Source organism: Chlamydotis macqueenii, chromosome 5 (assembly GCF_036417535.1).
Source record: "Chlamydotis macqueenii isolate bChlMac1 chromosome 5, bChlMac1.mat, whole genome shotgun sequence".
In the NCBI taxonomy this organism is placed as follows: domain Eukaryota; kingdom Metazoa; phylum Chordata; class Aves; order Otidiformes; family Otididae; genus Chlamydotis; species Chlamydotis macqueenii.
In genome coordinates, this window is record NC_141560.1 from 41,636,988 (window position 1) to 41,658,691 (window position 21,704).

A 21,704-nucleotide genomic window follows, 5' to 3' on the forward strand; every position below is an offset into this window, starting at 1 on the left:
GTGAATATACCTCCATGAACCATCCTAGCCCAGCAGCAGTATCGCATTGCCACCCTCCTATTCTTAAGGATGAAGAACACAGACACTATCAGACAAAGACAGTGATAGAAGACGAAATACAAGTCACATCCTTCCAAAAATCTACTGAAGGTAAAAGAGAGTCCAAACAGACAGGTGGCAAATCACTAGCGGTGAAACAGACATTTACTCTTCTCTCTACAGGAAAGGCTGCTGAGAAATTCTTCTCCTCCTATTTTTGCCTTTCATTTGCTGCAAGGTCTGGGATAGGATGTCTGGCTATTGTTAACAGATTCATCTGGCCACACAGCAGCATTACTACTGCTTTTAAAGTAACTTAAGAGTTGTATCTCTCCACCAGTTACCATCCTGACTGTATACATAGAAGAATGTGACAGAATTGTTCTCTGAGGGTAAGATTCAACTCATCTAACTTTAGCCATCTATAATTTAGGTATGTAGACTGAGCTAGCCACCCAGGCTTGATAAAGAGCTGCTGAGAATCCCAAAGCCTTGCTAGGGGTATTGAATATTCTCCTTCAACTGTGTAAGGACAGCAGAGGTTGCTCTTAAATGCATCTAAAACTGGTCAAGATGAATTCCCAATTATTGATTTTACTGACAGAAAATTGATATTTTTCTGAGAAAACGAACCTTTTTCACAGAAAATTTATATTTGCACAAAATTCTCACTCAGACGTATTAACTAGGTTTGTGGTGTTAAATACTGAGGGTTACTCTCCTCTCCAAAAGATCACATAAATGGTGAAGGACTTACATGTCTTACAGGGAGGGTTACTTTCACTTTATGTCCAACAGGGAGAAATTTCAGTGGTACTGTTAAGGTGTCACTTAAATTACTGTTGTCATCTTCCTTATCAGAAACTTTCTACAGAGAACAAAAAACATGGCTTTTATTCACAGAATAGAAACAATCCAGTTTTTTACTGTTTTGGTGACACTGGAAATAAGCAAGCAGTATGAACACTGGTATTGCATAGTGCCTATTACCTGCAGCCTGACTTTCAGAACTGGTTCCCAAGCCTTCACGCAATGGAAGTAGAAAGTATCTGTGTCCTCTGTAGTTTTCTGTGTTCCCTCATGAGATGCAGGCACCGTAAGCACAAGATTTTTACCCTCTAGTGAAAACAGATTTGTTTAGAGAATTATACTGCTGTTCAGGCAAAACAGCTAACAAAGTTGGCAAACTTTCTGCTGGAGTCATTCTCTGTGGTAATTCCTCTGTAAGCTGCCACACTGGCAAGTTTCCTACAGCACAGGAACTGGTACTTCTACCTTTGCCCTATAGCTTGGAGTGCTCCCAGAGTCAGCACTCTCTCATATTTCCACCAGCAAAGTTTACTGTGTCCAAACTTGAGAGCTTCAAGGAAAAGACACAGAGATCAGCATTAAAACTGGAGGCAGTTCAGGGACTTTCACTGCATCACTCTTTATTGTCTTTAGAACATTCTTAGTTGTCTCTGTATCCTAAAGTGCCTTTATTTGAGTCAAAATTACTATGATAGGGTTGATTTGGTCATGTCCTCGCTTCACAGAGAAATTGGCATACCTTTCAAATATTTCCTGCTTTCATTAATGTCCACTTGCACTTCTAAGCAGCAAACCTCGCGGGACTGTAAAAGACAGGAGTGGAAAAGTATGAAGATAGCAAATGCCACATCTGCGGCAAATAATGAAACATCATGCAGATAACCACTAGCTATAATACAGAGCTACTTCAACTGGTCTCAGTGCTGGAAGCAATCCAGCTGCACAAGAATAAATTCAGAGTTCAGGACAGTAGTCCAGTTACGCTGCTTCAGAACTAGCTTCTCCATACAGTGGGGCATTGCCAGGGGTTGTTATACCCATTCAAGTTATCCCAAAACCAGGAAACTCTGTACAACGCACTGTTGCCCAAACAGCTACACATATATCTGATAATTATTTCGGAAGGGTGGGGGAAAACATCTGACAATGAGCTTCTGTGTACTGTGGCAGTGATTAGTCTACAAGGCATCTTCTTGCTGGTCCTGATGTAGGGAGATCATGGATTTATTCCACCCTACCCTCCACCTGAGTCACTCCAGGTCACCTTTAATAACTCATGCCAGGACAGCTTTCCAAGCCATTTCAGTAACAACGCATGCCAATCATTACAGCTCTTATGCCTCACACAGAAAATGAGGAGGAAAGAACAGAATACGTGTTACTTTGCCTCAGGGGTATTAAAGGCTAGCATCTGGAAATCATGCACAGGCTTGGAGTGGTTGGCATGAAGTACTTTGTACTCCTTAGCTGCTGGGCCAGCCCAAGGAGATAGCTAATGTACCACATGCTGACTAATACCAAAAGAGGACTCTTACGTTTCAATGACTAAAATAACTCTTTCTAAAAAAATACCCTCATTTCCCAAAAAGCTGTTATATTAGATAATCTTCCAGCCATAAGCACAATGAATACTTACTATTGCCTTCTACAGTCACATCCCTTTTATAACCTTTATTTTTCCTGCCAAGTGCCATATTGTATTACATGAAACACAAGCAGTTTTCACCTGGAACACCAACAAATGTGGGCTTCTGCAACATTTAACAAACCATGGCTGGGCAAAATATTGATATCTGTAATGCCTGAGAACATCAAGAAACATAGCTTCTATTTTTGCATGGAGAAGACAACTGTTAAGCCATAACAAATAGGAATCGCCCTACATCTTTCACTTTATAATGCACATCATGCTCTTATCTAACATGGTAGCTTCTGTTCTCTCTATAAAATGTCAAGTGGATGGGGGGAAGAGGAGAGAATCAAAATGAGGAAAAGTCACTGCAAGCTAAATTCCTATGTGAACCTTACCACTAGGACATCATTGGTAATGAGATGCTCTGGAGGGCCAGGACTGAAAAGACAGAATCAAAAAACAAACAAAGAAAAGCTATGTGAGATTCTGGTATTTTAAAAAAAAACAGTAGTTTTATTATCTTTCCTGCTTAAAATTGAATATAGTTATGTTAGTATCACAATTTGTTTTCTAAAAGGCATAATACATTATCACCTGCTAAGCATATGAACCAAAACACAGTAGCCAAACAAAAAGTAAGGCAGGAGAGTCCATAAAAATGCCAGTGCTTATAACTATATGCTAAGATACAGCAGAACAAAGACATATTGGTCTACGTGGAAAGCAAAGACTACTATTAATATATTCTACAAATACTTATTAAGAAAGACATTTCTGACTGTTCCAGATTATAATTTACAACTGATCACAAATGAACGGCAAATAAGGATTAATTCCCACTGTGCCATATGTATGACTGGAAAACACAGAGGTAAGTAATAGAAAGTCTTTGTCCCAGACATTTTACCTTGTGAGATCTAGATCTGTCACTGAACGGATGTAGCTATTTAATACCATGAGTAACATACAGTCTACCAGCAGCATCTCCTATTAAGGCAAATACTCCAACATCACTATGTTACACACATTCATAAGTGCTCTCATTTATCTTAAAGGACCATTAAAGTTAAGTAATATGTAATCTTTGACTTTCTGCAAAGTCCAGGGTATTTTACCAAGCACCACTTCCAGCCTCAAAACTTCTATTTCAGCTGTAGAATGTATTTAAATCTAAATAACTAGGTTTCACTTTCAAGGACAGAGAATCCCCCACATGTCATGTAACTTGAATGGTAAAAGATGTTCCTCTTATTTCTAGTCTGAATCTACTCAGTCCAGTTTCCAAGCACTGCATCTTATTCTGTCCTTTTTTATGTGTTTAGCTGTGATTGCTTCCACATTTGCAGGAAATGCTTATACCATCTCTAAAGGTATTTCTCATAGATAAATTAAATAGATTTTCTTGACTTCCACTGTGGGAGGAATTATTCAAGACCTCCAGTGATTTTCTTCTGCAGCTCTTCCATGTTTAAAAATAAGAAGTCTTATCTACAGCTCCCTCTCTAATCACACAATTAGTCGGTTTTGACTGGACTTTATTCCTTTTTTGGGTAATGCTAAGCTCAAATATGCCAGAATGTGTAGCCTGGGTTTTTTTTTTTCCAACTAAACTTGTGATACCATTTAAAAAAGAGATAACATTTGTCTTATAGGATTTGTTCTCCTCAGGACTATGTTGATTATGACTTTGAGGTGGATGGTCTTAATTTTATTATTTGTTGATTGCATGTTTTTTCAGTTTAACTAAGCTATCATCTAATGAGTGATTTTTCTAATACTGCCTACATAACTCTATATCATGACAATAATACAAGACAAGTTTTCTGGTCTTTTAGAAACACCATAGTGTTCTAGGCATTGTTCAATTATTATTAACAACTTCAAGAGCATCTCTGTTAAGTTTAACATGCATCTTATGTACAAGTTATCACATTGTGCCAATGTTACTACATCTCCATGATCAGGATATATGTGTTGAGCAGAAGGTAAGATTTGTATGAAATACACTGAAAGGCAGAATTAGATGGGGAAGTTAAGGTAAAAAAAATGTTTGAAACAGTAATTTCAGATTACTACTAGGAGGAAGATCTGGAAGAAGTTCCTCTTTCTCTGAGATATTGTTGCTCCCTACCAGATCTATACCTTTCAGCTTTGGAATTTTACTCACATTCTTTCCATCCAGAATTCCACTTCCAAACTTTCCCATTTCTTAATGCAACTCTCTTTCTAAAAAGAAAGGGGTAAAATAAATATGGATTATCAAAGCCTGGAAGAATTTGGCAGTATAGACACATCTAAAAAGCACTTCTATGGCTGGTATCACTTCTGCTACCAAAAAAGCTGTGTATTACCTCTTTCCAAAGCTGAGATAGCAACAGAAACCACAGTCTTCAGAAGATTAATATTCTCCCATTTTGGGATATGTAGAATTATACATATTTCCAAAGATACAATCAGAGAGGGAAAGCTTGACTGAAACAGAAACACAACGGCTTTCTGCAAAGATGGTATGAACGAGGTGAAAGCCATTGAAGCCCAGCAACAAATGTGACTAATGCCAGTGTCATTTCCATGTACAAACCATATAACTCATATTCACACTCAATCCAGCAGAGATGAAGTAGGCAAGAGTACTCTAGACTGAGACAGTTATTGAATAATTATATTTCCCAGTGACTCACTCACTGGCTGCGAAGTGCATGGCACCAGCCTGCAGAGTCACTAGGAAGATCCATGTTAACAGCTTTCAGCATTTAGGGAAGCAGTTGTTCTTTTGGGTATGGACTGTCTGCTTCCTGCAATGAGCACGTAGCACTACCTTAGCCACAGCTCAGACAAGCCCAGGAGTTGTCATAGACCTACCCCAGCTTTGTTCTCTGGACAACTCTCTTTCATGGGCTTCTTAACAGAATACCAAAGATGTTAACAGAACAGGCATCCTTTTACTATGGGCTAGAGAAGCCTGAATCACCTAGAAGGAAACTCAGCACGAACACCAGTAGGAGAAGCCTGAAAGAATAATTTAATTTAAGTGGTGAGTGGATTGTCTTCATGTTTTTAATAAAAGTTGCCATTTAAGAGGAAATGTCCTCTAAGCATGGCAAAAGAGGAATAAAGCCAAAAGCTAAGGAAGTTAGTTATTTGGATTATAAAAGATAAAAATGACTATTTACAGATGCTAGCTATTAACAGATTTTGCCCCCACAGAGATGGTGGGCATGAGAAAGAAGCAGCTTCATTTTCTGAATCAGTGAAAAGAGAGTAATGAAGTCACAAATAACCAGCACAATGATATCTGTTTTGATTAAATATTGATAATGATATCAATATATATGGACATCTGTTTATGGAGACTCAAATCTCACTTAACATGGAAGTCAATGTGGACAATGAGGTCTTGCTGTTCTTTCCCTGTATTTTCAGTCCTTACCTCGGATTTCAAAGCAAATGTCTCCCGGAGTGTCTCTCCAGGTCTGATTCGAGCAACATTAAAACAAACTGTGAACTGTATGTCATCTTTGGTTAGTGGATCTTCATCACATACTGCCAATTCTAAAATGTTCTGGTAGTAGAAGAAAATAAATAAGAACTTTTATTAAGTTGCTATTACACAGAAACAAAAAACGGTTATAGATTTTGCAGCTGATTGATTAGCACAGTGGTAAGAACACAGACACTTACGCTTTCATTCAGGAGTTTGCTAATGTGGAACAGCATCATTAAACCCAACCTTGGGAAACTTATCATGGAACAGAAGACAACTACTTACAACAGAGAGCTCCCACTATCCTGGGACAGAAAAGATGTCAGTGCTCTGCACCACACTGCTAACCTACCCAAACACTCTATTTCTTCATCCCCAAAGTTCTCTTAATTACACAGCTTAGGGTAGAATTAAATTTGCTGTTTACTCCACAGGAACTCCTCCACCCTTCCCTTACAACCAGTAGAGGGAAAACTCTTTCCAAATTAACCATTCAAAATAGCCCAGATGAAGCATGCTACAGCAGCACTTATTTCTCTCAGGTGACAGCTAGGTGGACTAGCTCAGATGCAGGCATTTATATCACCAAAGTCTATAACTAGCTGAGGGGAGACGTGTCTGCTGTTCTGGGCTAACTTGGCAGTTGCAAATTCTCTTACACAAGCATTTTTTTAAGTTAGTTAGCACCATTGATCAACAGGGTGTCAACTGAGGACTCCCAGCTATTCAAAATGGTGAAATTTATTATTTTTTTTACTACCTCAACTTCTCTCTGGATCCTAAAGTAGAAAGTTTCATTCCAGACAGGGTTGTCAGAATTCTTGATGGTTTTGGTCTGAAGCTTTCTATTTGAAGCAGACGGCAGCCACAAGCGCACATAGCAGTCTGATGCAGTCACTGCAGCAGGAAAAAAATTAAAAATCCAATGCCAATATTATAGATGAAAAGCAGGACAAGGCCATGGTGCTGGGTACTAATACTACTTTAAAAAAAAAAAAGTAAAGAGACCATTTGTTGGAAGCAACCAAGGAAAACCATCTTGGTATACTAATAACCGGCTAACTACAAATTGCAAATGTACACATGCACACACAAAGTACACTAAGAGCTGTTTCCCAAGTGAAGAGAAAGGTATAAAAGACCCCACTGACCATTCATCAGGCATATTCCCTACAATTCCAGTCACCTATGTTTAAAAAAGTTTAACTGAAACCAGAGCTAGTTCCAAAAAGGGCTGTTAGGATGTTAGGAGAACGCATATTACAGAGAAGATCAGAGGAGACTGGCTTGCTCAGTCTAGCAACAAAAACATGCGGAGGGGACATGATGGCTGTATAGAATGGTTAGGTACTAGAGAAGATCTGTTGCAGCTAAAGGCCGGTGTGGGCCCCAGAACACGAGGGCGTGAGCAAGTTGGAAATCTTCATCTCACTTCCAGCCTTTATCTACTCCTTATGGTTAGTGCAACGCCTTGAACAGCCGTCCTTTGGGAAGAGCCAGGGTGGGAAAGCACATTTACTTTGTGAAGCTTGACAACGGTGTGAAAGGAAATCTCCAAGGTGATGTCTTTCAGAGCTGGAGTCTGGACTTGACGGAAGATTTCTACTGCAGCCCGAGATGCCTAAATACTTCAGACTGGTATCAAGCAGTGAGTAACATTGCCCCACAAGGTTTTGGCAGGAAAGCGGAACTGTCCCTTCAACAGAGTAGATAGAAGAGATCATTGAAACTCAGAAATACAGGCCTTGTCACACTACCACTTTTCTAGTGTCCACCTCTATGTGCTGCTGCGTGACATTTGCTCCAGGAGCACAGGAAGCCCTAAGGCAAGCAGTTACTCGATCAGCATGGGATTCACTCCCTCTGGTCTCCCTTGCATCTGGGCTTGGCTAAGGTTGGGCTCGGCCCTGCACAGCAAGATGCAAATGGTCTCAGCTGTAACTCAAGTAACTCACTGCAAAGTGATGCTTTTTTGGCGGAACACGTCGTTTTTCACTAGAGGAATACACAGACCGGAGGTTTCAAGAGTGTGAGAAAAGGGAATTCAAGGTCTCTGTCCTGACTCTGCAACCCATGGGAGACCTCTGCAAAAATGGCAGCTGAACAGCTGGTCCATAGTACACCTTGAGAAGGAGTCATAGGAGGCTGTGAGGGTGAGATAATAAGTTTTTAAAAGTTGAATACAAAAAGCACGCAGAAAAGTCTGTTTTGCCTGCACGTTCAGCATGTGCTTAGGGCTGGATCTGCGGAGCCCCTCCTTAACCAGAAACTAGCAATATAATTTAACATGACTGGTCATCTGAGGACAGCAAATACCCTGAATGGAACTGTAGTTTTGAAATTCTCTAATTTACCTTTGATTATCATGTATATTTGACACATTTTAATAAAAGGTTCCTAAACACATGGCCTGTGTGGCAAAATTCCAGTCCATTATATGACTTATACCTATTATGACCATCAAAAACAAACAACTCCAAGCAGATTTACAGATTGCAGTGCTCTCACGAGGTCTACCTTCCCTTATTGGTCCAGAAAATTCATTTGTGAGTCTTCGTTTTTACCAGTTCCCTGAAATGCCACTAGATATATCCTTCAATCTAATGATACCTCAGGCATTTGATCTAATTATAGCCCTGGCATTAGTATTTCTATTGCTCTGTTCTTTGTTGCTTGTATACCTTCAGAACTTAGGAACATTGTTCACTGTGTAAACTCTGGAGGTGACTAAAACCACAATCAAACCACAACTCACACAGGTCTCTTGACTTGATGTTCTTGGCTTGTATGATTCTTACAGAAAGCATGTGGACGGGGCAAAACTTCATCTGCAGAGAAAACAAATGCCATTAGTTTTATCAGCTCAGAATACAAAATTCATATATATTTTGAATAGTACAGCAGACTGTCTGTCCTTGATGTCTGTCTGTTTGAAGTGAGGGGACCACCCTCCAGCGAAAGTACACCATGCTATGATGATAGCACAATTGCAAGCTGGGCTATTTGCTAAGTAGCTTGAGTAAGTGAAGAAAGAGGAAGAAAACATGGACTCAGACAATGGTATGGAAAGCTTTTGTAGTCACCCTAGAGGTGTCTGTTCTCATACAACTTGATGTATGCATGGCCATGCTGATGGCTCTACGATCAATCTGCCAAGGGTCCTGTGCCACAGGTGGGTCCATACTGGCCTTTGGAAGGCAATACTAGGAACTTGCAGCTGCCTGCCTGGGTCCTGGCACAGCAATGACACTGGGCAAGGACATGGCAGTTACCATAGTGCTTTAAAAGCTTCTGACTTTGCATCCCAACTAGGACTTAATTTTCATGACGCTCATAAGTAGGCCAAGCTCACCAAAAGGCATCTAGAGAAATGCATTACTGACTTTGAGTGAATGGACTATAGACCCAACAGAGACTCTTGAGATGAAGAAAAAAGTGCCCTGTGTTGGAGGCATAATATCACAGAATACCACATCATTAGGTATCTTGAAAATACCTCATGGGAATGGAATCATTTCCCTTCCAGACATGAGATTTATTTCTATCATAGGGAAGCTATCATTGTAGTGCCTATTTCAAGTTACTTGTTCCTAAATCTAACAAAGAATTTAGCTTCCCAACCTAAGCTAGTCAGAAAGTATTTGTCATTTTTAAACAACATTCCGATAAGCCTGAATACACATATAGAGACACATGGCAATTTTAATACTAAAAGATGGAAAATATTTCCTTCTTTTTTCAAATTGGAACATTTAAATTCATTTTTCATTTTCTTTTGACTGTTGTATCTATTTTTTTTTTGCATATTAACATGGCTTGTCAGCAAAAATAAGCAGTAATAACATACATCCTTTTACTACTAATAAATTAAAACAGGGCCACACCATGTTGGAAGTATTCCATTACTCTGAATGGCAGCTTAAACTATACACTGACTGAAGCATCGTATCTATTTGTCTAAATGAAAGTATCCCATTACATTGTAACAAATAATTTGACAATTTTACTTTGAAAGATAGCACTATGATTAATTTTCCTGACACTGAAATGATTAAATTTAGAGATACAAGGAGCTGGGGAAGAAGGAACTTCTCTATAGAAACAGCCACTCACTACAGTTAATCTGAAATTCTTTTACAATGGGATGGGGGCTACTGGGCATGTTTATTAGATGGAAGAACAGCCTTCATTCAGTTTTATTTAGAGGTAAATTACGTTACATCAAATGGATACCATTTGAACCGTGAATTAGCATGTTCAAATAAAGGCTTAATATTAATTTTTTTATGTTACTTTTAAAGTTACTTCCTTTTTAAATTCAGATTAATATTCAAGAGTCACCCTGAGCAGAGAAACCCTGTTGTTAAGCCTACAAAATCACAGATTACTCTGTCTCTTGGCCTCTTAACGGTTGATTGAAACACTTTTTATACAAAAATGCAAGATGCATTTGTTCTTGTGTGACAAGAATAATTTCTATTATGTTTTCCTCCAATCTGAAATGGACATATTTAAAACCTTCTGGGTTTAATGCATTATGGACATCACAAGTTCCAGTTGGGACACTTCCATATTGTTCCAGTTACCCACTGCAAGAATTTGACTTTAATTTTCCTGTGCAAATAGTTATTTAACATAGAAGTACCAACTGGAACACTCAGCACTCCTAGTGGGTTTCATTAACATAAAATATTGGATTATGTAGACAATTACAGGGCTGACTGTTTTTAATTAATATGTTAATTCTGTGTTATTTTGTAATCAACTTCCCCCTTGCTCAACAGAAGCCCAAATCATTTTCAGAGTCTGCCTTCACTGGAGGAATGGATGTTGGTATACAATTTGCTTTGAACCTTTTGTGATGAAAATTTCATAACTGCTTACAAAAATGATACGTCCGCAGTGCATCACCAGAGTACTTTCAGTTGTGATAGGTGTCATGTTTTCATCCTCTCCCAGAGCATCTCACTCCTCCTCCCTGCCCTGTTCAACATTGATCACTTCCTTTAAACATGTCAACATCTGCCCTCCATGGAAACATGGCCAAAAATGACCATTCACTACTTCTGATTTGGCGCAGCTTAGTTCTTGTGTTGTTGCAGGGTAAAAGATAAAGCGGTTCAGATGGGTAAATGTGGCCAAAATAAACCCTCTGGGCTGCGCAAAATCTCAAGGGGAAGCCAGAAGCCATCCTGCTCCCAAGACTGCAGTTACTCCGGCCTGTGATAACTTTTCAGAACTGGGCTAATTCGTTTTTTTTTCATCAGAAAAAGGCAGAGCTAATTTCCAGCCTATTGGGGTCTGACTTGGGTGGTCTAAGATAATATCCTTGCCCAAAAGTGCTGGAGCTCCAGAACTGGTAGCTTTCTCAGAAGTGTATCATTCTGTTACTGCTGGAAAATTAGTAGTGCCACACTGAGGGCAATGACAGAGTGCAGGATTCAGCTACTTGTGTATGTTTGCATCCTAGACAACAATACTCCAGATTAATAAATAATTGCATGTCCAGAGTCCCAAAGAGTAGGCTAAAAAAATGAAAAAAACTAAAAGAAAAACAAACTTATTTTCACTTGGTAGCATTTAGCACTAAACTACATTCCTGCATACTCAAAGCAAGTTTTGGGGGAGTTATTTCATGTCTAAAATACAGGTAAGTCAATAAACAGGAAATAAAACTAGCATGGCAGAATTGCCACAGTTGTGTCAAACCTTAACAGACTGAAAATTCACATCTGTTGCCAACATCTTATTGAGTGTAATAATACATATCTGCTGGCCTACTGTCTGGCTTCCAGAAAGTAGTCATATGCCAGTCAGCTTCAGGAGGACACATAATTCTCCTGTAGTCACTGCAAGGTTTCATCCCAAAAAGACAATTTTTAGACTATGAAATCTCAAAACTCATTAATAATGAGGGCCATACTGAGACAGTCTTTGAATGGCAGTGAAAGAAGAAAAAACTACCAACAGCTCGTATCTTTGACTTCATTCCTTATTGCCCCTCCACGCTGCTCCTAGAACAAGATCTCATGGCTACCTCCACTAGAAAGTTATTCTTCTAGTGGGTAGTGTCAGCACAGCCTGGCAATCTGGGAACCTCCTCCCATCATCACCTCTTTTTTCTTTTTTTTTTTAAAAAAAAACACAGTCCTTGTTTTGCTCCTCCTGCACCAAGCCTAAGCAGTTCTCTGAGTGGAGTTACCTCCATGGGATAACACCAAGTCATGTGAGGAGTTTGCTCTCTGTCTTCTGACATTCTGTAAATAGCTGTGGGATTTATCTTTCAGACATTAATAATTACTTGCTTTGAAGGATTACTTTTTCTTTCTCCAGCACTGTACTAGAAGCAGTACAACATCTTATGTACAAGATGTCACACCAAATGTAATCATTTGGCATATTCTTACCATTTATTTTATCTTAGATACTGAGGATTTGGTTAAACTACAATTTGGCAATTTACCAAATTAAGGTTAAAGCTCTAAACTTATAAACGATGAAAAACCTTCATGACCAGCCTCATTCCAAAGCACTCTCTTCCACACAGATTCTTTAACATCTAACAGGGGCTGAGTTTATCAGCCTCTCCATCAGAGAGAATACTGCTAGCAATTTGCCCTTCCAATCAGCTGCTTGTTTTCGTTCAAATTAGAGGAATGCAAAGTTCTGGTGGGAAAAGCGACTGAATGAAGAAATATGCAAAACCAGGAGAGAGGATAGAAGGAGGGAGCATGACCATGAAAGCCTCATTTTCCTTGGGAATCACAATAATCCAAAATCTCATCACTGGAAGTTGAACAGTTAGTGTGTAAACCTAATTTGCCTTACAAACATTTACTGTAATTTCATGTTATCACTGATGGATTGTTTCAAGAGTCATTGTGGATTTGAGATGCATCCCCTGTTCATATTCTAGCAGTCACCTCATTACATACATGAGTGGATCCCTTGGGGCTTTGTATCGACAGAATTTCTAAGTATTTTACCACATAAAAATTATTCCGCAGTTCACACAATAAAACTGCTAAAGAGTGATTATTCTTGTCTAAGCAGAAGAAAAGACCCTGTTATGAATATGAAAAGCATTTCCAGTAAGTTGTAAATTAATATTGTCTATCACTTCTATGCCAATTTGGTAGCTTCTTTAAACAGCAAAAAAAATTAACTGGGAGACTTTCGGTAAGTCTTCCTAGATAGTTCAAAGTATCCACACTTTTCTAAACAACTTGCTTTTTTAATATAGAAAAAAAAAATCCACTCTTTTCTAATTTCTATATCTGTTTACTAATTTACACATACTGAAAAATGCATTTGCCTGACAGAATGGCAGAGCTACCTGCAGTACTGAACGAATTTCCTTCCTTGGGAATAGAAGCTTTCTCACCTGAAGCTATGCTTGTACTCTAACCTTTTGGCTGTGTTCCCTGTTAATCAGGAGTGTGTCTATACTTGTGGATAGCAGTTGCAGCATTAGGATTAAATGCAAGAACTTTCGCTGTAATTGAGACTTTCTAGATAAAATTACACCTAAGCTATCTACTCATCTATCAGATACAGAATTACCTTACCAGATACAACACTGATATTTAAAATTGAGAGATAATATTTACATCTAAGACAGGCAGATAGCTCTGGATCTAACAAGTAAATAGATTAGATACAAATTTTATTCAGAAAGTACATTACATTTACAGTTTATACTATTTGTCCTGAGCATCCAACGTTTGACCGTTTTTAACCTATCATTTGTGCTATCCATTCAAGCTACAGATATTGTCCTGAATCTTTAACTTCACCTGCAAATATTACCACGGCACAAGTATGTTAAGTATTCTTTATTCTTCATAATTAATGATTCTCTATAAGCCATAGCACATAACATTGTTTCTCATTATATCTAAAACCCATGAACGTCCATATTTCATTTGCTGCAAAATTTGAGATAGGGTTTGATACAGAAAGAATTGTTATAATTGGTATCTTGCATTTCAGATACTGCACGCATTACTTTTAAAGATATACAGGAGAAAACAACTCTTAGCTAAGAATTCTGTTGATTTACACTAAATACTATCAGTTAAAATCTCTGAGTGGAATTTACCATTAGAAAATTCGAGTCCAGACATGAAATACTTCCACTAGAATCGCAGATGTTGTAAACTTTACGTTACAGATAGCGAAATCAGCCAAATAGCTCATTAGAACTCTTCCCTGCAGCTAAAGTAATATAAATTATGCTTTGTTGCTAGAAAAAGCTGTTGGGTTTTTCAGCTGGAGCAAGCAACAAACATGTGCTATCCTGAGAAAAGCATGCAGCAGAGCTGAAGCACTTTCATTTTACAGTGAGGTAAACTCATCAAGGCCAGCCCTCCTCCTTCCTGGTGTTCACTCCAGCATGTACACCTCACAACAAAAGAAAAGGGCCAGATTTTCGCCACATTTTTGCTGAAACTCGCTTACATATTAGTTACTGTGAGGTAAAGGGGGAAAACGGTAAATTTGGAAAGTTCAAGACGACCCTGCCGCATCGCACTCGCAGCAGTTTGTCTCTGCAGTCTCAGGAGATGCGAAGAGGAGGGAGTTTGCTGGCGAGAACCAGAGCAGGGAGCTCCCAACAGCACGGTGCCGGGCCACGGCAAAGCACGGAGCTGCAAGTCTCTTACCTTGGCTGGTGGGCTCCCCATGACAAGCAAGATGGCGACCGCAACAGAAAACCCAATTTGAGTAACAGATCTGTCAGCTAACAAACACGCTTGCAGCTTGTTGTTGCTGCTGGAATAACATGAAGGACACATATAATTTATACAGGCGCTGAGCCCCACCCTCTGCCTTCTCTGTGCGAGGAGTCTGCCTACGTCTGAGAGGGAAAGATCTGCAATGTCAGAGGTGAGAGGAGAGCTGCAGTTACCACATCTTTGCCTGTCACTTTACTACCTCTCACAATTTCTTATTGCCCCAGTATTGTCCTCCCAGATTTTTTGGTGGATTCTGTCATGTTCAGAAAGCTTTCTTTCACTTCCCATCTCTTCCATTTATCTAGTCAGCAGGTGAATTTTCAGTAGCTTTTAAGTTTTTCCACAAAATGCTCCAGAAAAAAAAAAAAAATCAAAGGGAGGGGATAGACGGATCTCATCTATTAAAATTTCTGGTGGGAGACCAACCCACTTCTGAACGCTCTTTTCAACTCTTCCTGCAACAGGAACTTGTTCTAATATATTATTGGGAATCTTTCTGCCAACCAGTAAATCAAATCTCCTTACTTTGAAGTAGCTACTGGATCATTACCTGATCAATACAGAGATGCTGGTGAAACTGAGGTAAATATTGGTAGAGAAAGGGAAATCTGCATACCTTCTGGGCTTTTCCCCTCTACACACTTCTTGTAAGAAGAACATGACAACTTGACATTTCCCAGCTTCCCATCCTCGTCTCCCATCAGCTTGCTGGTGACAGTGGTGGGTCCTAAGGCATCCTCTGGAGATGGCACAGGCATGGCTTCCTCTACCTCTTTGGTGCCTGCTGTGGACTTCTGACAGACAGCCCATGGGGTGCTTGTCAGGACACTGCTCCAGGCAACCTATTCTGGCTGTACCTTAATCCACACTTGCAATTTCATGTTGGATGTTGTGCAGACCCAGACTTGAAAAAAGCCTGGAGGCCACCGTAACTTTGCAGTAAGATATATCCTCACTGGGGGACAGTAATATCAGATAGGACCAAGCCTCACCAAACAACCAGTGGACACCTTACATTGATGGAAAGGGAGAGTGTCTAGAGTTAATTTTCATTGAATAGTGGTTATGAGTTTGGCTTTCGGCAAAAGAAGAAAAAAAAATGAAATGTAACCACAATAATTGGCTAGGAAAATAGGTTTACTCAAAATCTTTCACTTTAGATTTTTCCTGAAACTCAGATGCACACTGTGGGTCATCTTTAAGCCACTTTTTAAAGCATTTTCCACAAGAAACTGTCACCAATCAAAAATCAGTTCTAGTCAGATGCTCCTGGGCTTATGCAAGTGACAACGAACAGCTCAGATTAACATTTCACAATGACTCTGCTGTGGTGACAATGCAGCTACCATGCTAGCAGTGAGGACTGGATGCGGAGCATCCCAAGGAGCAGAGTGACAACTTGAGTGCTCAGACAGCTTGCCATCTTTGAAACACCAAAAAGAAGGGTATCTCAAGTAAAGATCTGATGTGTATGTGCAGCAAATCAAAGTGCCACTGCAAAACTCCCAGAAAAATAAGGCAAACTTATCAGAAAGCAATCTTCCAGTTCAGAGCAATTAACTGTGCAAGTCTTGCACTCCTGCAGCAATATTGTTTTGATAGCCTTGCTTGGACACGTTTATAGAAGCAGTCAAGACTGCAATGCAAGCATTCTTCTCTGTGCTTCCTTGGACACAGAAGTTTGCAGCATCCCATTTCTGGAGATAAGAAAAAAAAACAGAGAAAAAGGGGAAAAAAGCTTTTACTCAGAGTGGTGCTTCAGTTTTCCACCTTTATATTGCTGTTGCAGCTTTGATCACAGGTTCTGCTGCTGCAGTGAACCGAGAGACGAAAATAGCAGGCTGACAAATTTACTTCCTAAAGGCAAATGGAAAAACAGCCAGAGAAAAATGAACTCCACTCAAAGAGGGTTAGGTCTGCCTGGAAACGGAGCAACACATTAAAAACAGAACAGCTGCAGCAGGGAGACCCAGGTCTTAATGGAACAGGAAAGAAGAAAAAAGGCTCCCAGAATGTCTTCAAATCAAGGTGCAAAAGTTGTTCTGGAGAGCTATGGAGCTAATTTTTCCAACAGCCCCTCCAAGAAGTTAATGTTTCTAGTAAATCATCGTGGCCAAAATACATAAACCGTTTTGTGTTTCTTGTCAACAACCACCCTGACAAGTACCACATCCATTTCCCCCTGGACATGAGGGAGATGGGCTACATGATGTCAGGTCTTACTACAGACACAAAAAATGTGCAGCATGGGGAAAGTAAGACAAAGAAAGTTAACTGCATAAAGAAGGAAGGACAAAACTAAAAGATTAAATCTAAAGCAGAGAGGGCACAGCACACTGCATTAGTGAACTAGGGGGTACAGAAAGTCCTCCCTCTCCGCTTGTTAGAGGGAGGTCATAGTCATGCCAGGCTTATACTAGTGGAGTTGCTAGATTCAGAAAATATAGCACCGTATCTATGGTTTCAGTTTGTAAAAGGCGGTACAGGAGAAAATGAGAAGAGGGATTCTAGAAAGATTCTATGGGTTAATTAAGCTCGTCTCCTTCCACCCTTATGACTGAATCTTATTTCTTTTCTGAATTAATAAGTACTTGGAAATAAGCTATAAGAGGGAAAAAAAAATTAGTTAAAAAAAGCATATAAAATTACGCTGAGGTTAAATTGCTTGTTGGCACTCAGATAATGCACACAAAAGAGTATGTGAAACAGAATCAGAATGGAAGGAATGCAAGCCCATGCTGTTCCCAGTATGCAAGAAGTAAAAGTTAATTAATGCAGTGCTCAACTTCATGCAACTTACCCCGTGGGCTGCTCACTAACAGCCCCTTGCAAGAAGCTACTCAGAGTCACAGCTGAGCTGCCAGAAACCAAGCAGTACAGTGGTAGCAAATTTGAATGGCTGTGATTTTGATCATCCTGTGATTTTGATCATCCTACTGCTGGCATAAACTTAAAAGCTACCTGGGACAGAGCTTACAAAAGGTACTGAAGACTCATTTAGTGGAGTTCATTATTTAACCCAGCAATGGCAACAGCACAGCAAAATTTTATCCAAACATGTCTCAGCACCAGTGTACAAAAAAATACCCTCAGTAAAGCACTGTCTTTATAGTCCTTCCAAAATTGATCCTATGAGCTTCACAAGCAAGGACAGCAACTACTGAAACACTCTCCTATAAATACAAATATTCTCCGATTTTGTTTGAGAACATTTGTTTATTGATCCCATGAAAGCTGTTAAGTAGAGATAAAGTGATAGACCTTCCTTGGGCTAGATGCAGCCACACCACTGAGGAGAAGGAAGTAGAAGACTGTGCAGCTTTGCGGAGACATCTTGTTGTGCCAGACAGTGATAATGGGAGATGTCAGTCGCTTTCTCCTTGCCTCATAAATCTGTTCATATCTTGTTCAGCTCAGTGGCTGGGTTAGAAAACTTACAGTAATCTGAGAAAATAATTGTCTAAAGTCAAATTCAAACAAAAAAAAATGAAAAATGTTCCCAGAAACTGAGAAAAAAAGCCTTATTTCTCCATACCTCATCCCCAAACTATTTTTTTTCATACCTGGGTTATTTAATCACTGTAAAAAATAATCAAAACAAACAAACAAAAAAAACTTTATTAAAATATATCTCCGTTTTTCAGTTCAACATTGCCATGTGGAACTAGAAGCTATAAAGCTTCAGCAATGCCAGATTTGGGAATCTTTCAAAACTGAAACATTTAATTTTGAAATAAAGCTTTCTAATTTTTCCCTGTTTCCCCTGCCCCATTCCTTTTGAGCAAAACAACACAGCTAATTTGAAATTATTTTAGATCTTTGAGTTCTTTCCAAACAATGATTCTCAGCACACCTGATGCTGATTAGAACAAAATACCAAGCTGTCTCTCTGAGCAACAGTCAGGTGATAGCAGCATTTGTAAAGGAACCATCCTTCTGGCTATCCAGATCTAACCTGTTTCAGAAAAGTAAAAGGTGCTGTATCCTCTTACCTATCTCCTGGTGCACTGCAATCTTAAATAAAGATATGATAACAGTAAAGCCAGTATCACTGGCTCTTTTTCCTGGCCAGATTAAGAGAGGTACTGATTTCCTTATGTACTTTGCAGGTCTGGTTGTAAATATGGCCAGATAGTGATCTTTGCAGCTTCCAGATGGGAGGAAGCTGCTCATTATTTACCTGGGGTATCTGAGGACTGGAGTAATATCTTTCCAAGACACGTCAATGTAAAGCCACACACTGAAACCCACTGTGTTTATGTTTAGAAATTGTTCTTTTGTTTTAAACCAAGCGATTGCAGAGCATTTAATTGAAATAATTGAGTAAGATATTTCAATGTCATTCCACTCAAGCCAGTTTTTGAGACCTTTATCTTCAGATCTTATTTAAATAGTCTGACACTGATGTCAGTAAGAAATTGCTTGAGTAAAGACCTCAGAAGAGTTAGGTAAGTATTACACTTCACCACTTGGCTGACAGGAAGACTTGACTTATGGTTATGGTATTTAGACTGAAATTACCAAGAGAAGGGTTTCTTTCTTAGTTGCCATCAACCCCTTCTATTTTTTAATAGTCACTTTTTTAGAATCAAGGTAGCAACTTTTGTTTTCTCCTATTCTTTTTCACTCTCTATGACTCTAAGTTCTTTGGGGCAAGATCTACTATGGAAATGTTTGCTACTGCACGTTATTATACTGGGCGAGAGTAATTAAAACCCAAAGGTTACTGTGATTGTATGACACACATAGCACTATTTCCTTTCTAACCTTGCTGTGTCAAATCCTCTTTCAGCCCTATATGTGACTGTATTCAAAGTTCTACCTTTACCTGAGCACAGCCCTTAGATGTTGACTCAGAAAGGGATAAAAGATATACACGGATTTGTTTCAAACAATATGCAAGTCATTAAGAGTTCCATTCATTCATTCCTGGCAGTAACGTATCCCTTAAGTAGCCCTCCAAAATTAACAAGACTAAAGATAGTAGCAGGTATCCTCACTATATTATTCTGTAAGCTACTATAGTTAATGTGTAGGCTTTTTAAATAAAGCTAGTATCAGCCAACCTATGTCCTAGCTTAAGTAAGACTTTAGTGAAGTGTAAATGTAAGAAAATCACTCATCTCAGCATAGAGACAGGGCAAAGAAAAACAGAAACAGTCAATTCAAGGTGAACTGAATACATCCAAGCATATCACCAGTAGCTTTGGAAATACCTGCAAAGTATGCCTTTGTAGCAGGCATACTGATCACAAAGAAGAAGTGAACACTGGCACAGAATCCTTGATAAATATCTGAAAAGATCTGAGGGTGAAGTTTCACGTTGCAGCAAAACTCATCTGAGAACTAGCTGTCACTAAAAGAAGAGGACTTGCTCCCATCCCAGTCCCAGGCTTAGAGAGTTCTTCCCCTACCCCACAATATTGGCTCTGTCACTCTTCTGGGCAAATACTAAGCTCATTTGAGGAGCTGAAGCAATAGAAAATTACTCTTTTCTTTTTCTGAGGAATTTCCAGGACTGCCTTTCTTTAGTGGCATGTAGCCATTACCTCAGGTTACTAGAACATACAAACTCACCTTGGATTCAGTAGTGGGAATCTGACCATGGGCACCTATATTGTCCATGAGAGCTGCCTAAAGCAAGGAGACTCAGAGGGAAATGAGTATCAGAGGTGGAAAAGACATTAGACACTTCAGTGCACATCCCTGCGAGTGGATCATGGCAATTCATTGACCCCAGTACCAGAAAGTCATGGGGCTTTTCACTGTCTCTCTGTATGGTTCTTCTAAGGTTACTGCAAGGTTGTCAAAATTGAAAACTGAATTCTTCCCTTCCTTCATTTATGTTCGTTATTGTACTATTTTTTTTTTAAATACAAAATCTCTAGACACCAACCAAGCTATGGGAACAACTTAAAAGAGAATAATCAGAGTTTGACTTAGCCATTAGAGCTATTATGAGTTATGAGCCTTGCAAGCTTATTTACAGCAATTAAGAACCCTGTGACTCACTTCTGGTGGATTATAACATCTGACAGCAGAAGACTACTTCTTGAGGACTTCAGGGACTCTACAGAGTCACAGAGATTTTAATACAAAAGCTCCTTTTGCACAGATACTTAGCCCTATAGAAAGTATTTCTGATTTTAAAAAATCTTGTTTAGGTATGTGTCTGTTCTTCTAGGCCATTTGTACCATTCTTGTGACAAAAAGAAGTCAGAAGGTTTTCCTAATAGTGCAGATGGGAATTCACCTTGCTGAGAGCACTCTCAGCTTTATTCTAGCAGCATGAAAGCAACTTTCTGTCACTTGCTCCCCCTAATCCAGTGCAGAAGGCAGACAAGTGTGAGCAGAGAGCCTGGCACTTGAAGCACACTGAGCATCTCAGCTGGTCTCAGGAAAGCTACTCTAACCTGTGCCAAGGCAGAGTCATCCATGGAGCCTGATACTGTCTCTGACTGTTTCTATGCATGCATATTAGGTTTGTTTTAATTCTTCTGTTTCAGCAGCACATAAAACATAACACCTGGCTGCAATTTTAAATGCTTTCATTCTAGTAGAAAACTGATTTTTCACAGGCACAGATCTTTTTAACCTCTTAATTCATGTAATACTTTGGGACTTATGAACCTCCTAAGATTTTTGTACAATGCTTCTTGAAAACTGAGAACCCAGAATAGAAACTCATACCAAAGCCAATAGAAACGTATACCCTTCAGCACCTCAATGAACTAGGGTGTTTTTAACCTTAGGCCTCCAATATTCTTGGTTTATGTGGCAGGTGAGACATATCGCCAACAAGCCAGAAAATTTTCATGTAGTTCATGAGACACATTGAGTCTGTTCAGAGCAGAACATTAAAGTAAGCTACCTACACTGCCTCCTTTGCCAGAGGATCCAGATCTATGTGCCAAAGGTCCAAAATTAGGTCTCCTGGTCCTAGCCAGGGAGAGTCCAGGCTGGAGGAGATGCATGCACACAGAGGCTCTAGCTTCCCGGGGTT

General features: G+C 39.4%; 1 protein-coding gene across 1 annotated transcript in view; it reads right to left on the minus strand.

Moving 5' to 3' along the window:
• Nucleotides 1–14,650, minus strand: part of LOC104479783 (cytosolic phospholipase A2 beta) — a 28,988-nt gene extending 14,338 nt beyond the window's left edge. Inside the window, exons 1-10 of the mRNA XM_086748240.1 lie at nt 14,630–14,650; nt 8,722–8,794; nt 7,486–7,662; nt 6,727–6,863; nt 5,913–6,044; nt 4,650–4,708; nt 2,878–2,920; nt 1,589–1,652; nt 1,030–1,157; nt 797–907 (exon numbers count right to left, since the gene is read on the minus strand). Coding sequence (XP_086604366.1) covers nt 797–907; nt 1,030–1,157; nt 1,589–1,652; nt 2,878–2,920; nt 4,650–4,708; nt 5,913–6,044; nt 6,727–6,863; nt 7,486–7,662; nt 8,722–8,794; nt 14,630–14,650 — 945 coding nt within the window. The remainder of the gene's footprint in view (nt 1–796; nt 908–1,029; nt 1,158–1,588; nt 1,653–2,877; nt 2,921–4,649; nt 4,709–5,912; nt 6,045–6,726; nt 6,864–7,485; nt 7,663–8,721; nt 8,795–14,629) is intronic.
• Between the last annotated feature and the right edge of the window lie 7,054 nt (nt 14,651–21,704).